The sequence below is a fragment of the Odocoileus virginianus genome, chromosome 34, assembly GCF_023699985.2.
Source record: "Odocoileus virginianus isolate 20LAN1187 ecotype Illinois chromosome 34, Ovbor_1.2, whole genome shotgun sequence".
NCBI lineage: Eukaryota > Metazoa > Chordata > Mammalia > Artiodactyla > Cervidae > Odocoileus > Odocoileus virginianus.
In genome coordinates this window covers 13,890,184-13,903,140 of record NC_069707.1, presented here as the reverse complement: position 1 = coordinate 13,903,140, position 12,957 = coordinate 13,890,184, and the positions used below count along the sequence as shown (strand labels likewise).

Genomic DNA, 12,957 nt, shown 5'->3' with positions numbered 1-12,957 from the left:
TTAATGACATGTTTCTAATCAAGGGCAAAAGTAATGCTCTCATGCATGGCCAGATCAGAACCCTTGATGTTTTCTGCTCCTCAAGCCCCATTTCTCTCCCACTTTCCCCCATCTCAGTTAACGTCCCCACCATCCACCCAGATGATTCTACGAGCCACTCTTCACCCCCTTGTCGCTTTACCACCCCGTCTGATCTGTGTTGATCTTGCCAGCACGCCGTCACGGTATGTTCTGTGCTCTTCTCTCCATTTCTGCACCCTGGCCTAAATCTCTTCATCTCTTGCCTCTACCAGCGGCCCACACCAGCCTCCTTCCTGCCACCGTGGCCTCCCTACTGTCCACTCCTGAGGCAACAGAACATCCCCTGCCAAGCTTAAACATGGGGATGTTTCCTGCTGCACACAAGAAGGCGAAACGCCAAGGCTCCCTACTGCGATCTGCAAGGGATCCCAGGGAATCAACTTCTCTGACCTCATCTGATACAGCGCTGCCCCACGCTTCACTCATCTCTGTCTCCTCAATATCCCGGCTCATTCCTACCCAAGAGCCTCTGCCCTTTTGCTCCCTCTGCCTGTATGCTTTGCCCCCAAGGACCGCGAACGTGCCTCATACATAGTATTCAGAACTTAATCTGATGTCAAGTCCCCTGAGAGGCTTTGCTTGGCCACCCAGTCTACGGCCCCTCCCATGTCATCCTATTTTGTTGTCTTCATATTACTGAACACCACTTGAAATGGGTTCATTCTCTTGATTAATGATCTATTTATCTTCCCCCTCACCCAGTAAGACATAGATAGGTCTTGCTTTGCTTACTGCTATAAACTCAGGACCCAGAAAAGTACCTGGGATAGGGTCAGGGATCAATCATTGCTTGTGTAATGAATGAATTAGATGGACAAACAATAGGGTGATCTGAGTTCAGAGCCCAAGGTTGGCATTAAGGATAACACCTTAGGACTTCCATAGTGGTACAGTGGATAAGAATTTGCCTGCCAATGCAGGGGACATGCTTTCGATCTGAGACAATTCCATCTGCTGTGAAGCAACTAAGTCTCTGCGCCACAGCTACTGGGCCTGAGCTCAAGAGGCCGAGAGCCACAGCGAGAGAAGCTGACGCAGTGAGAAGATCGCACACCGCATCTAGAGAGTAGCCCCGGCACACTGCAACTACAGAAAAGCCCTCGGGCGACAGTGAACATCCAGTGCAACCAAAATTAAGTAACGAACTAATTAAAAAAGAATAGCACCTTAATAAAATATATCTGTTACAATGGCTCATATCCAGAGTTCAACTCTTTAAATAGACTTTCATGCTTTAATCCTTACAAAATTGTCTACCTGTTATCTTTACATGCATAGATTATACTTTGATTGCTTTCATACATTTGTATCATTTCTAAAATCCTTTACTTTTTCTCTGGGAGGGAGGTGGAGGGCAGATCCTCCTGTATTTTGTAGAAAGTTACTCATCTTTCAAGAGTTTGGCACCAAAAACCTTTCATCAGCCTTTCATGAACCCATTCAAACGTCCTTTCTCTTGGCTTCTGTAATATCCTGTGCTCCCCTCTCACTGGGTTTCTTGCTATTCCCACGCTGATCTATAAAATACTTGCCTTCAGGTTTTACTTATTTTTGTGGTTTCAGTGTCTGATATGTTGTCTCACACTCAACAGGTACTCAATAAACATTTGCTAATTGAATATATGAAGGAGTAGACAATGGATCAAATACAAGCCCCACAGAGGTATAGTGGAACTCTGTTTACATTGCTAACCTCAGCACATAGAAAAGTACACTACTCATTAAAACTCAGTAAATATTTGCTGAAAAAATAAATTAAAAATTGACTGAAAATTGACTAAAAAGGTTAACTGCTTTTTTCAGGATTACATGGGTAATCAATACCAATTTAAGATAAAACCTTGTTTTCTGGCATATTAAAAATATGTAGATGTCAATGTTAACCATCCAGTCAATTAAGATTTAATTCATCTTTGTTTCCTTTTAATATGATAATAATGATTTTCCTGTTCTCTATAATACTGGAATGAAATGGGAAAAATACATATCCTCTGTTGAGAAATATCATGTGAGGTAAAATTTTATTTACCATTTTTCTCCTACATATAAACAACTTGAGCAATAATAATTAAAACATGAGTAATCCTACATTCTTTAATATCATTCAACTAATTTGATAATTTTCCTTGATTGCAAGACTAAAATTTTGAATTTAGGGTCATCTGAAATACTAATTTGATTTATAATGCACTTTAATGCATTAATGAATTTATTGAATATAAAGCACTTTGATTTATAAATGATGATTAGTTTTCTTCTCTTTATGCTCAAATAATGGGGTTAAGTAAAAGTAAACAAAAGTAAGCTTTCTTAATTTATATGCTCACTGTTTTAAAAAATGAGCAATACTAAAAGTTTTTTTGAAACCCAACCTTTTGCTAATTATCTGAGGCAAATCTCTCCATCTCTCATCCAAATGTTCCAATTGTAGTTTCATCATTTTCACATCATCTCTGGAGGCCACTGAAAAGAGGGATTCCTTTAGCTGCAATAGGTTGCTGTAGATGGAAGCCTGGGCCACAACTTCATTTTGCAGCACCTGAGAAAAACAGAACGGATTACAGATCTCATCCTAACAAGACTGACCGGGAAGGACCACATGACAGGTAGTTGTGGTCCAACAGCTTTGTGTTCTTGCAAAATGGAGGTCATTAGGACCAGGCTAAGAAGAATTTTTATCCCTTGATTTAGAACTGAACCCACTTAACCTCTAATGCATGACTTCCCAGGTGGCTCAGGGGTAAAGAAAGAATCTATGTGCCAATGCAGGAGACACTGGAGACAGGGGTTAGATCCCTGGGTTGGGAAAATCCTCTGGAGAAGGACATGGCAACCCACTGCAGTATTCTTGCCTGGAAAATCCCGTGGACAGAGGGGCCTGGCAGGTTACAGCCCATGGGGTCCCAAAGAGTCGGACACGACTCAGCGAATGAGCATGCACAGCACAACCTCTAATGCAATGTTAAAAATGCTTTTGAAACCTGAATTACTTTCCAACAGTCTGAGTTATATTAAGTTAGGCAAATTTAGAAGCTGTAGAATTTCTTTCAGAATAAAGAAACTGAGTATGGGAAAAGAATCAAAGAATAACTACTGCTGAAGAGAAACAATGCATATCTAACAATGAAGAGGTGCAATTCTAGGAACTGGGACCACAATGTGTCTCTGGGTTTAGAGATGACATTAGACCAAAGCAGGGAGCTTAACGGCTCTTCATTTTACTTTCATACAACAGAAGAGGAAGCACCATACAGCATGGCACATAGATGATGCTCTTTCCCCTTTGTAGGGAGGTCACAGGTGTGATAAAAGCAAAATTGCTAAAGGTATCAGAGGAAGGACTGCCTATGGAAGCCAGGTAAGATAACAAAGTGGAATCTGAGCAAGATGAAGGACATGAGGCCAGGAGGTCGGAACATACAAGGAAGGTTCAGATTGGGGCAGGGAGCAGCTTAGTTAACACAGCTCCTGGATGTGTGCCTGCAGCCCCCTTTGTGGTTCTCTAACTTGCATAGACCTGTTTTCCATTTAGAGACACATAAGAACACGTTTTGACATGGGCAGATAATTTTATGAACAGGACCAATGGCTTCCCCTCTGAGGACTCCCTACACTCTATTTGTAAGAAGATAAACACCAGTTTGTGGATTGTGGATTGCCCTTTATCCTCAGACAGGACAGTCACTGGACACTTCTGAGCAGGGACTTTTGGGGAGATTAATGCAGAACTACTGCATCAATAAACTGTGTTTAATAAACTAGAAAGGCAGCAGAATCAAGAGTACAGGAAACTCTCAAATTCAAAGTAGGAGAACATCTGAAGTTGGGGGAATAGGACCAGAAGCTACAGATGTGCACTGATGGAGTTTTTAGAGAAGAAATTATGAAAAGTAAAAAAAATCCATTTTCCTCTTAAGTGTTTTACAAAAGGGGAAGGGAGAAAGTTGGGGTGCAAATCCTGTTACATAATAAATCTCTTTGTTGAAGCAATTTTGCTTGTCGAATTTTCTGGCACAGATAGCATCACTTAAAGCAAGTTATTAATCTCCAGAAATCAGTAGCATTGTCTGTAGTTTCAATAAGACTGAGAGATTCTTTAAAGTTTAAAAAGTTAGCTTCTTAAAGGATCTAATAAGCTAGAATTCTTTGTCTTTCTACCTCCTGTACTTTGCTTATTCACTTTTTGGTGTCTTGCTTGAAAATAATCACTATTGTGACTTCTTTCTACATTGTATTCTTTCTCTCTCTCTGTCTCTTTTTTTTTTTTTGTTCAAAAAAATAACTTATCCCAAATTTATACAAATACAAAAGTAGAAAGACTATAGCTATTACCCAGCTTCAAAAACCATTCACTGAGGGATTTCCCTGGCATTCCAGTGGTTAAGACCCTGGGTTTCCATTGCAGGGCGCAAGGGTTTGATCCCTGGCTGGGGAAGTAAGATCCCACATGCTGTGCAGTGCAGACAAAAAAAAAAAAAAAAAAAAATTACTCACTGAGAGTCAACCTTGTTTCATCTATGTTTCTACCCATTTCTCCTTCAACTCCCCTGCCAGAGAATTTATATTCAAGTGCCAGACATTATGCTACAGGATTTTCTAATGTACTGTGGAAACTGATCATCACAAAGTTCACCGTGACTTGTCTTTCAGGTCAGGGCTGTTCTCCTCTTCAGGACCACGAATTGAAAAGAAGTTAAGTTGGAGAGGTTTGGTTCTTGATTTTGCTTTTACAATGCAACCATGACAAGAACATTTCCTTCTCCTCACGCTTCCTTGAACTTGCCTGTATTGACTGGAGTTCACTCTCCAACTTGACTCTGTCGGCAGAAATGTCGGCTTCTGGTGAACTGGCTATAGCTTCACACCGCTCTAACCAAGTCAAAAAGGTCGACAGTTCTTTCTCTAGCCTACAGAAAGCAGAGATAAGAAACAAAGTCTCGTGAAATTATCATACTTGAAAACCAAACCTTTCTGAAGTCGGGGAGTTCAACAGTAACCACAATAAACACCACAGTGTTGGTTGTCTTTTTCTGGGTGTGAACGTCCAAAAACTCCTCTGGTATTTGTGTATGAGCTCGTCCATGTGCTTAGATCTGTGCCGTGTGTAAGACAGACACGCATCCTTTCCACAACTAGGGGACTTCATCTTATAATGAAGATCGCTGTCTTCCCATGGTAGGCACACGAGTTGAGGAGTTTTACATGTGGGATAATCACTTCTCATCCCTCAACGTTCAGAATTTTCCACTAAAGAGTAGCTATTGATACCCTGGCTGCCAACGGGAGAAGGAAGGCCGCTCACCTCTGCCAGCAGGCCAGCAGCTTCTCCAGCTCTCTCTGTCTCTCCTTCGCCCGACCCAGCAAACCCTCATAGCTCCGTTGCACGGTTGCAGCCTCCTGGATGGAGGAGTCTCTGTTGGACACCTTCCGGGCGCTGGCTGATAGGGCGGCCACCGTGCTGGTCAGCGATTCCAGGGCCTGACAGAGATCCTGATGTGAAGGCCAAAGAGTGCCATAAAGTCCCAGCATCAGGAAAGGAGACCCACATTTTCCCCTGAGACCAGTTATCACCAAACATTTCCCCAATGTCACAATAAACAGTTGTGGTACTAAAAAATGTCTCAGTGTGTGATTTTCAGCAAGACAGAGTGACAATTACTTCACAAATGCAGAAGCCAAAGATGAGAATGGAAACTATTTCCCAAATAAGAAATTGTCCCTGTTTATTGGGATAATTTTAACTTTCCCTTAAGGATTTAGGTAATATGTGAAAATTGTTATTCATGTTACAGCACAAGTATTTAAAAATATTATTCGTGATTTACAAGAGCTACATGCAACATACTGCAATTTTATTTAAAAATATCTATGGGAAGTTATGACTGACATAGCTGAAGTCAAGAATCCATGATAACAACAATTAGGGTAGCTGAGAATGTGGCAGGCACTGTGTTCTGCACGTTACGTACATTAACTCATTTACTCTTCAGAAGAACCCTAAGAGGTATGCTCTTTCGTTAGCCCCCATTTTATAGCTCAAAAAGTCAAGATAGAGAAAAACAACTTGGTTTAGGAAAATCCAATGTTAAAAAAAATGCATTATTCTCTCTGGCACTCAATTGTTAATTTAGTTGCCTATTAAAATAATTCCATCAAATCCAATTTTCCTCCTTTTCCTCACGTGGGGGTTATTTCTTAAAAAATTGTGTAACAAAATAATGCATTTCTTACCATAAAAATTCAAGTGATATAAATTCCAGTTGCCCTTCCAGTTGTGCTTTGGTCAACTGTTATTATTGCATCCCCTTCTCTGCATTTATATATACATTTCATGCATGTATGCATGATAGGGATTATATGTATATATATATATGTGCTACATATATATACACATATATATATATTTGTTGGACATGAATTTGAGCAAAGTCTGGGAGACAATGAAGGACGGAAGAGCCTGGGGTGCTGCAGTCGTGAGGTCAACAAGAGTCAGACGTGACTTAGCGACTGAACAACAACCACAGCATATTTTGTGTATTAATTAACACACTTCTTTTGAGTATTTCTTTGCCTACGTTCCCTTGTTTTGCTCCTTCCTCTAAATTCTGCCAGAAGCATCTGTTGCTTTGCAACGTATCTCACAGTGGTTGGGATTCCCCGGCAGCTCAGACTGTAAAGAGTCTGCTTGCAATGCAGGAGACCCAGGTTTGATCCCTGGGTAGGGAAGACTCCCCTGGAGAAGGAAATGGCAACCCACTCCAGTATTCTTGCCTGGAAAATCCTATGGATGGAGGAGCCTGGAAGGCTATAGTTCATGGGGTCGCAAAGAGTCAGACATGACTGAACAACTTCACTTTCACCGTGGTTACCAGTTCAGGGACCAGACCAAAAAAGCTAGCCATTGAGGAAAAGATCAGTGAGTACATAGTCTTTGCACATCTGACTGTAGTGGGTTAAAATCTGAAATCTGTTATGCATATTTTCTGCACATTTCATTTTTTATAATGCTGGCAAGAGGTAACAGGATTTATTAAAGCTATAAATCCTGTTTACAGGAAAAAGCTACATGCTTTAATTATGAGAGAAATATATTTTAATTGACTACTTTTTAATATACATTTTTAATGAAAACTTATTTATATAGTTATATTTCTTGTGTTAATGAAGTGAATATTTTTATCATATTATTCCTCAAGTAACATACAATTTTTTTCAAATATAACTGTCATAAAAATATTTACTATTTTCTTTTCAAACAGGAATCATCACATTTCTGAGCAGATAAATAAGAAATGCTGAAACATGCTATTACCATATGTTCTTGGAGAACTTTGTATGTTTCTGTAGCTGAAGAACATATTTTAACTGGATCAGCAAGTTTATCTTCAAATTCAGACACAGACTGCTGGATCTAAAACATTGGTAAAATATGAAAATATGGTGGGGAAGACATACATCAAGGCAGGGGAAACAGCATGCTTATTTCTTTTGGATAACTTTCAACATGATGATAAAATAAATTTTTAAAAATCTCAAAATCAATGTATCCCACTATTTGAAAGAAATGTAATTAAGTCATAATATCTTTCTGAACACAATATATAATGACAGTTTCATATTCCCCCCAAAAAGGTTACATATAAATTATAAACTCAATCATCATTGACAACTTGGTAAGGAATTGGCAAATTGTGTCTTTTTCCCTCATTCCATTATTTCTGGGTGATTTATAAAATGCAATGTGAAATAGGTAACTTTAGCAGGCACGGGCCAATTCTTACCTTTTTAAGATTCTCCTCAAACTTCTTCTGCTGAGCTAAATGTCCCAGGATTATTCCTTGCAGACTCTGTGCATGTTCTCGGAGCTCTTCCCAGTATCTTCTTATTTGGGTTAATTTGGCTTTGATGCGAGCAGATTCTCCAGTGGTAATAAACTGAGCAAAAGACTGAGCTTCTTCTTCTAGTCCTGTAATGCTGCTGATCTTACTTTCTATTTCCTTAATCATGACCTAATATTTAAAACAAGAAAAATGACAAGGTAGGCTGAGCAAGCTTGCCTTGAAATGATACAATCATCTGCAGAGAGAAAATCAGCAAAATTTTCCTTGACTGGCGTCTCAACATATTTGCACCATTGTGGAGCAGCTACAAATACACACCATGGGTTTCCCGACCTTGTTCGGGAAGGACAAGTACACCCTGATGGTGGCCATGCTCGCTGGATGGAAAGTAAGAAATATCTACCCTGCTTGAAGTGAAGGAAGCAGGAACATGTCCCAGGAACTCTTACTGTCTGTTTGAATATACACACAGTTCTCGTCTTATCCTGTGAGTCAAAGAGTTTTGACCAACTGGCCTAGGAAGCAGTATGTTCCCAAACTCAAAGGAATGCTAATATTGACATACATTTAATTTTCCTAGAATATAGTTTAGTTTTTCATATGTTACCAAACTAAAATATTTTCTGATTCTGCTCCTACTTAAACCCAGTCTTCTAAAGTTTACCAACTCATCTTTATGCCAATGATGTCCAAATTTGGAATATATTAGGGTCACTGGTCCCATCCTCAGGGACTCAGACTCACTGGGTCTAAGGTGGGGTGATACACTGCTGCTGACCCAGAGAATCCACTCTGGGAATCACTGCTTTATTTACTAGCTATGGACTTGACGGTCAAGAACCTACAGACTATGATATCTGTTTGGGGCAGGAGGGCATTTTATCTATGAGTCAACACAGGAAAAAGACTGAAAACTGCCAAAAAACTGAATGTGTTTTTGTGTGTATGTGTGTGTGTGTGTGTGTGTGTGTGTGTGTGTGGGGACAGAGGTTTCTTATAAACATAGATGTTTATTTATGTTTAAGAGAAAAACTATTTCTCTGAGAAAAAATCCAAATAATTCTATCAAAATAAAGCCAAACATCCAGACAAGTTTCAGTTCCAAATAGTTTAAATAGAAAATACTGTTACCCCAGAAAAATATATGACTTCTGTCCAGGTGAAGCAACACAGTAAGAAATAACTTCTGTCTAGATAAGACAGTCAGAAATAACTGGCATCAGATTAGTGCCAGGGATACATCATTTATGTGTTTGTATTTGTATGTTTGTGACTAAAGTGATATCGCTAATGAATGCTTGTTGTTTGAGCATTGATACCGTTCTTCTTTGTTTTGCTGTCTTTTAAGATAATTTTTCTGGAAAAGTTAGTCAAAAATTCAAACAAATATATTTTGAGTTTTTTATGTGCTAATAGTTGTACTAGGCTCTTCTAACACCTTAGTGAAATAATCTTAGTTAAGATCAAAATTTTTAGTTTTCAGAATAATACATGCCATTAACAAATTCATAGATGCTAACTATATAATTATATTGCTGGGTTGTGGCAGAAAAAATTCCAGTCCAAGAAGAGAAGATGGGAAATGAACCCAGTGAATATTCTTATCATTTTTCAGTTATCAATTAGGAATGAATAAGAAATTAGTCAATCTGGAACAGCATGTAATAAAGAACAAAAATGAGATTATAGATATCTTCATGGTAACATGCAAATGTGTTATTAATTTTAATCCTAAAACTGTTTTAAAGTGAAAATACTATGACAAGTGTTAACATATTTTGAATATTTCCTATAACCCAGTCTTCTGTTTGGAAATAGAACATGAACTTATGATCCCCAATTCCACTGTATAATGAATTCAACTCTTATCTTTGCTTATTTCTAGCAAATATATTTTTTTCCTGTTATTCCTATTTATTTTTAGATAGTTTTCAAAGTGCCATATCAGAATATTAAAGTGTATTTCCAGCCTGATGGCACGGCCATCCACAATTGAATGCTTATACACTTAAAAATAAAATACATGATTGTTTCTTAAAGAGTAACAATGTGATACTTTCGATTACTGATGCAGTTCAGAAGTTGTGGAATTAAGGTTTATAAAATAGAAAAGTGACTTTATAGAAAAGCTAAACAAGTTAAAAGGGTTTATGTCAAAGTTTTTTGAAAGAAAAATTTTGAGATGAAACTTTAAATGGACTATTGTTTATTTCCTTAGAATTTAGTGAAAATGATTAAATGACAACTTTATAAACAGTTTTAAAAATTAAACATATTTCTTGGATATTCCTTACTGGCTGGGTATCTGTTTTTCCTAGTCTATCACACAGGATGTAAGCTAGACTGCAGACACCAAACTTCGTGTACCCTTGACTGCAGAAGATGTTTGATATGCAATCTGTCCGGCATTTAATCTTAGCTAAACCATATTGCACCTCCCACCATGCACATGGCAATGAATTCTTCTGAGTCATAATGTGAAACGTTCCCTCACCTTGTTATTCATTTTACTATATTTAATCGAATGAAATGGCAGAGGGTTTTCCCATTCCAAAAAAATGAGCTGAGACAGAAAAAGAAGTGGCTGGAGTTTGAAAATGTGTTGTGTAAAAATAGCACAGAAGAAAGAGAAATGAACACTCAGAATTCATTTCTTTCAGCTCTTTTTTTTTCATATGCTATTTGAATGAAGTGGATAATGATAGTCTAAACACGTGGTTATCTGAGAACTGTGGGATAGCATATCAGAACATCTCGGTCCAAGCCCCCAAAGGTGTCATAAATGCCAGCCTTAAAGCAATGGAATCTGATTGCTTCACCTAAGGAAAGCAGTTTCTTGAACCCTTCTTTGTGGTTGGTGAGGGTAAATGCTACTAATACTTAAGCTAGATATTTAGACTAGTTCTTACAAAGTAAGGTTGTAGATGATGAATATATTTCATGGCATATAAATCCATCAACAGGGGACTCTAATGGCGCTAATTCAAAATCAAGGAAAAGAATAATGTAACCATAAAAACATTTTAATGATATTGCACACAAGAATGACTTTGAAAGCATAAGTCAATCAGTATTAATACATAATTCCATCTATTAAGCGTTGCCCGGTTATCAGTCAAGACCTCTTAATTCGGCATCTTGTGTAAATTTAATTTTAATAGTCACATAGCAATGAAAGATTTGTCCTGGGGTCATATAGCATTTGATGAAACATAAGAAAGGTGCTCTTAAAAGCTAGAGGTGGATTATAAATGTAACTTGTGAGCAGGTCACCTTAATTTGGTTGATTTGTGTGTCCATGGCAGATGATGACGTCTCCAAGGCATTGAGTTCTTTTTCTTTCTCAGTTATCCAGACGGACAGGGTCTCAAAGTTAGTGCCAAAATGATCCCACTTGTTTTTCACCATTTCCATGGTTTTAATACTAAAATTAACCAAATTAAGTAAATAAAATGCAGTATTTTAATAGAGAAAAATACATTTCCCTCCAAATCACCAAGTGAAAGGATAGTGAAGACATTTGTGACCACATCGAAGCTGAAACTATTAGCACAGGGGAAAAAAATGCACCTTTGACCTGAATTGGTCAGTCCTCAAGTCTTCCTGTCTCCTCTGAGAATGAGGTAGCACTACTCTATATTATGAACGAAACTGTGCTTTGAAGAAAATACTGCTGGGTTCAAATGGTTTAAATCCAGGTATAATCTAGTTAAACACTGCACGTGACCAGTAGTTGCCAAGGCTTATTTTAGTAAATTGCCCGCCTTGATTACAGTGCACATAATGTTTTTAACAGTCCCAATTTTGCCAACATGGTCCTTTTGCTCTTAGAGGAGAGACGTTTAGTGATGCTTTATACTCAAAGATCTTTCTGAAATACATCTCTATGAATCAAGATAGACCTTGTAGTCTGAATCCCATGCTGTCATGCAGGAAACTGTTTCTATTATTAGAGTGAAGCCTGCAATCCATTATCTATCACAATTTCAGCTATTCTTAGAGTCTGGATATCTTGATTCCAAAAGACTTTATAAATTCTTGTACATGAGCACCCTAACTGCTTTTAGACATCTTGGGCTTTATTTGTAATAAATCTAGTGAATAAAATTTCAACTATAGGTTCCCAGTTTGTATTAATTATGTATATATAACCAGGTGGTAGTTATACATATCTAAGCAAGAGATTATGGCTTTCAGTCTAGAAAAAGACTAGGAAACTAAGAGAATATCATTGAACTATTAAGTCCTTGGGTTAAAAAAAAGAATTTCCCTGTTTACCAAAAGGCACTTGAAGACATCAAGGAAAATACAATGGCGTCAATGATTGTCAAATTCAATAATATTGCAATCTCAAATGTATACCCTGGATATACCTATGTTCTCATTAGCACAGGTAATGCAAGCTATATTATATTGCAACTTTTTAATGAAATACAGATTCAAAAGGATATTTCTAATATAGATAGATGTAGTTTCCTTTCTAATAAATTGTTTTACTATTTCTACCCAATAGATAATATTAAAGTTTAAGTCATAAGTTGTTTTAAATAAATTATTTAACAAATTTTAAAGTTTAGATAAATGTACAACATTAATTTTAAGATATTCATGGTATTAAAAACAAATTTTGCATTTTAAACCCATCTTAGAAATTATGCCCTATACCTTAAAAGCAATACATGTTGGTGATATGCCACTAAAAAACCTTTCAAATAGAACTGCTAAGTCGTATTATTTTGATTATTGGCCATATGTTTATCCCCTTCAAATTTGTGTGTGTGTCTGTTTTGTACCTAACAGGATACCACAGGCCAAACTACAATTTCTTTCTTTTTAGAAGTTAAACATTAAATGTTTAAAAATATATTTTTGGAGTTAATTTTTGGAAATAGTATACAATCAGTGACAATTTGAACATTGAGGCACTGTATGTAAGCTCTGTGAGCTTCTTGGAGTTGAAGACGCTTGGTCTATGTGTTTAGATCTAGAATCTACAAAACCAAAAATCTACCCTTCCCTCTAACTGGTGACAGCA

General features: G+C 37.5%; 1 protein-coding gene across 1 annotated transcript in view; it reads right to left on the bottom strand.

Annotated features, from left to right (window-relative positions):
* Nucleotides 1-12,957, bottom strand: part of SYNE1 (spectrin repeat containing nuclear envelope protein 1) — a 483,739-nt gene that overhangs the window by 287,276 nt on the left and 183,506 nt on the right. The window contains 6 exon segments of the mRNA XM_070461436.1: nt 2,454-2,620; nt 4,865-4,988; nt 5,384-5,571; nt 7,394-7,492; nt 7,863-8,090; nt 11,196-11,346. Of these exon segments, the coding sequence (XP_070317537.1) occupies nt 2,454-2,620; nt 4,865-4,988; nt 5,384-5,571; nt 7,394-7,492; nt 7,863-8,090; nt 11,196-11,346 (957 nt within the window).